At 74.0% G+C, this 2,647-nt stretch overlaps 1 protein-coding gene across 1 annotated transcript; it reads right to left on the reverse strand.

The window, feature by feature from the left end:
• Window positions 1-636: 636 nt before the first annotated feature.
• Window positions 637-2,607, reverse strand: AURANDRAFT_68788 (expressed protein; the record flags this gene model as incomplete). The annotated part of the gene is made up of 1 exon (XM_009044516.1): window positions 637-2,607. One exon carries the CDS (start codon window positions 2,605-2,607, stop codon window positions 637-639), a length of 1,971 nt encoding a protein of 656 aa, XP_009042764.1.
• Window positions 2,608-2,647: the final 40 nt, after the last annotated feature.

Below are 2,647 nucleotides of genomic sequence, written 5' to 3' on the forward strand. Positions count from 1 at the left end.
GAGGGCTGTGCGCGGAGGGCGCCGGACGCGTGCGGCCGCACTGCAACACCGCAACATGCGACTCTGAGATGTTTGCCCGCCGAGCGTGCCAGCGCATGCGACGATGCTCTCGAGCCTGACGAACGCGGCGTGCGCCCGCCTGGTCGTCGCCGGCAGCCGCGGCTTCGCGCAGGTGTATCGCCCCGGCCAGGTCATCAAGCTCAACCGGGTCCTGAAGAAGGTGGACAGGAAGCTCGAGGGCGCCGAGGCCCAGGCGGCCTGGCAGATCGGCTGGGCCACGAGCCTCGTGCTCGTCTTCATGGGTTTGCCGTGGGCCTACAACCGAGCGCTCGACGCGATGGAGCTGCGGAAGTCGTCGGAGAACGAGAAGCAGGCCATGCAGCGCAGCGTCTACGAGCAGCGCCTCGAGAACCGCGAACAGATCGCCGCGGGCACGTACGTGCCGCGCAGCGAGCGACGATAGGGGCGGACGACGCGGAGGCGATGGAGCGAGACACGCGCACGACCGTTCCGCTCCGGACCCGCTCGGAGCTCCGCCAGGGCCGGGACCCGCGTCGCGCGCGCCGTAAGGACGTTTTTGTTGACCCGCCTACACCCGCCCCGCCCCTCGCCCACCCCTCACCGCCGCGTGCGCGCTTATTCGTTGGCGTAGCAGACGCGCTTGAGCGCGGCGAGGGAGTCGTCGAGGAGGACGCCGTCGTCCGCCTGCTTGAGGACCGTCTTCTTGCGGTCCATGGCGGCGGTGACGTCGACGGCGCCCTTGAGCGTCACGGGGAGGGGCTCGTCGAGGACGAGGACGTGCGTGTCGAGGATGCGCGTCGCCGCGGGCGCGTCGGCCTGGACGTCCGCGAGCGCGGCCTCGACGCCGAGGAGCGCGTCCTCGGTCGGGAGGCCGTCGCCGTCGCGCGCGGAGCTCCGGAGCTCGAGGAGCAGCGCGGGCCGCGGGCGGCCGTCGCCGACGAGGCAGCAGCGCACGACGTCGCCGGCGAGCTTGGCCAGCAGCGCGCGCTCGAGGGGCGCGGGGTCGACCATCTCGCCGGACCCCAGCACGAGCATGCCGTCGACGCGCGCGTGGAACGTCAACGACCCGTCGTCGCCGCGCCGGAAGATGTCGCCCGTCGCGTAGGGCTCGTCCTGGAGCCCGGCGAGCACGAGCTCGCCGACCGCGCCGCCGCCGCGGAGGTCGTAGGCGACGGCCGCGTCGACCTTTTGCAGCGCGTTCGCGCGGCCCACGGGCGGCGGCGCGCCGCGCTTCCGCGGCGCGGAGGCGAGGACGTAGCCGCAGAGCTCCGTCTGGCCGTAGTGCTGGAGCACGGCGAGGCCCGCGTTCGTGAGGCTCACGTGCGCCTCGGCGGAGAGCGGACTCCCGCCGACCTTGACGGAGTCCAAGCTCGCGAGGCGCTGCTTGATGTCGTTGCCGAGCTCGCCGCCGACGGCCAGGAGCTGGGCGAGCTGCTCCGCGAGGACAGCGACGACCTCCAGCGACGTCGGCTTCAGCGCGGGCGCGGCCTCGAGGAGCAGGCCGAGCGTGAGGGGCATCGACGGCGCGGCCGCGTGGACGAGCGTCTTCGACCCGGCCCGCAGATTGAGCACGAAGTTGTGGTAGAGGCCCAGGTTGTGGTAGAGGGGCAGGAAGGCGAGCGTCGCGCCCTGGGTCGCCGCGGCGGAGCCGCCGGCCTCGTAGCGGAACATGCGGTCCGCCGCGGCGAGGATCTTCCCGTGGGTCTGGGCCACGGCCTTGGGCGCGCCCGTCGTGCCCGACGTGAAGAGCACGAAGGCGACGTCGTCGGCGCCGACGGCCGCGTCGGGCTCGAGGTCCCGCGCGCCGCGCGGCGCCGTCGTGTCGAGCGGCCGCTCCTTCGGGCCCAGCTTCGGCGCGTCGCCCGCGCCGAGCAGGACGAGCACCTCCTTGGACGCGACGGTCTGCGCGAGGGCGCCGGCGCCCTCGCGCAGGCTCAGGCCGCAGAGCAAGCCCCGGCAGGCGCCGCCGACCATCGTCGTCCACGAGTCGAGGCTGAGAGTGGCGTTGAGCACGTGCCCCACGACGCCGGCCGCGGCGAGCGCGAGCAGGGCGACGTGGGCGGCGACGGTCGGGTGGACGAGGACGGCGCAGCTGTCGCCCCGGGCCAAGGGCAGGCGCTCCGCCGTCGCGCGGACGCGCCGCCCGAAGTCGCGGAACGACGCGCGTTCGACGACGCCGGCCTTGCGGTCCCAGGCCTCGAGGAAGGGCGCGTCGCCGAGCTTGGCGGCCTGCGACGCCGCCAGCGCCGCGAGCGTCGCGACGGCGCCGCCCGGCGACCGCGGCGACGACGGCGGCGACGCGGGCGGCGGCGGCGCGCCGCCCGCGCGGCGGACGACGAACGCGTCGATGGCCTCGGCCACCGCGTCGCAGTAGGGCGCCTGGAGGAAGTTGTAGTGCAGGCCGTCGAGCTCGGCGACCGTGTAGTCGGCGCAGTAGGTCCGGTTGATCTCCTCCGCCGCCGCGAACTCCTTGGAGCCCAGCGCCCGGAGGTGGAGCGTCGGCCCCTGGACCATGCCCTGCGGCTCGAAGGTCTCGCGCTTCTTCGGCCCGAACTTGGGCACGGTCACCGTGTGCAGGTACTCCATGTTCCGCTCCCACAGATCCAGCAGCCGGTCCCACTCCTGC

Source organism: Aureococcus anophagefferens (genome assembly GCF_000186865.1).
Source record: "Aureococcus anophagefferens unplaced genomic scaffold AURANscaffold_383, whole genome shotgun sequence".
Lineage (NCBI taxonomy): Eukaryota > Pelagophyceae > Pelagomonadales > Pelagomonadaceae > Aureococcus > Aureococcus anophagefferens.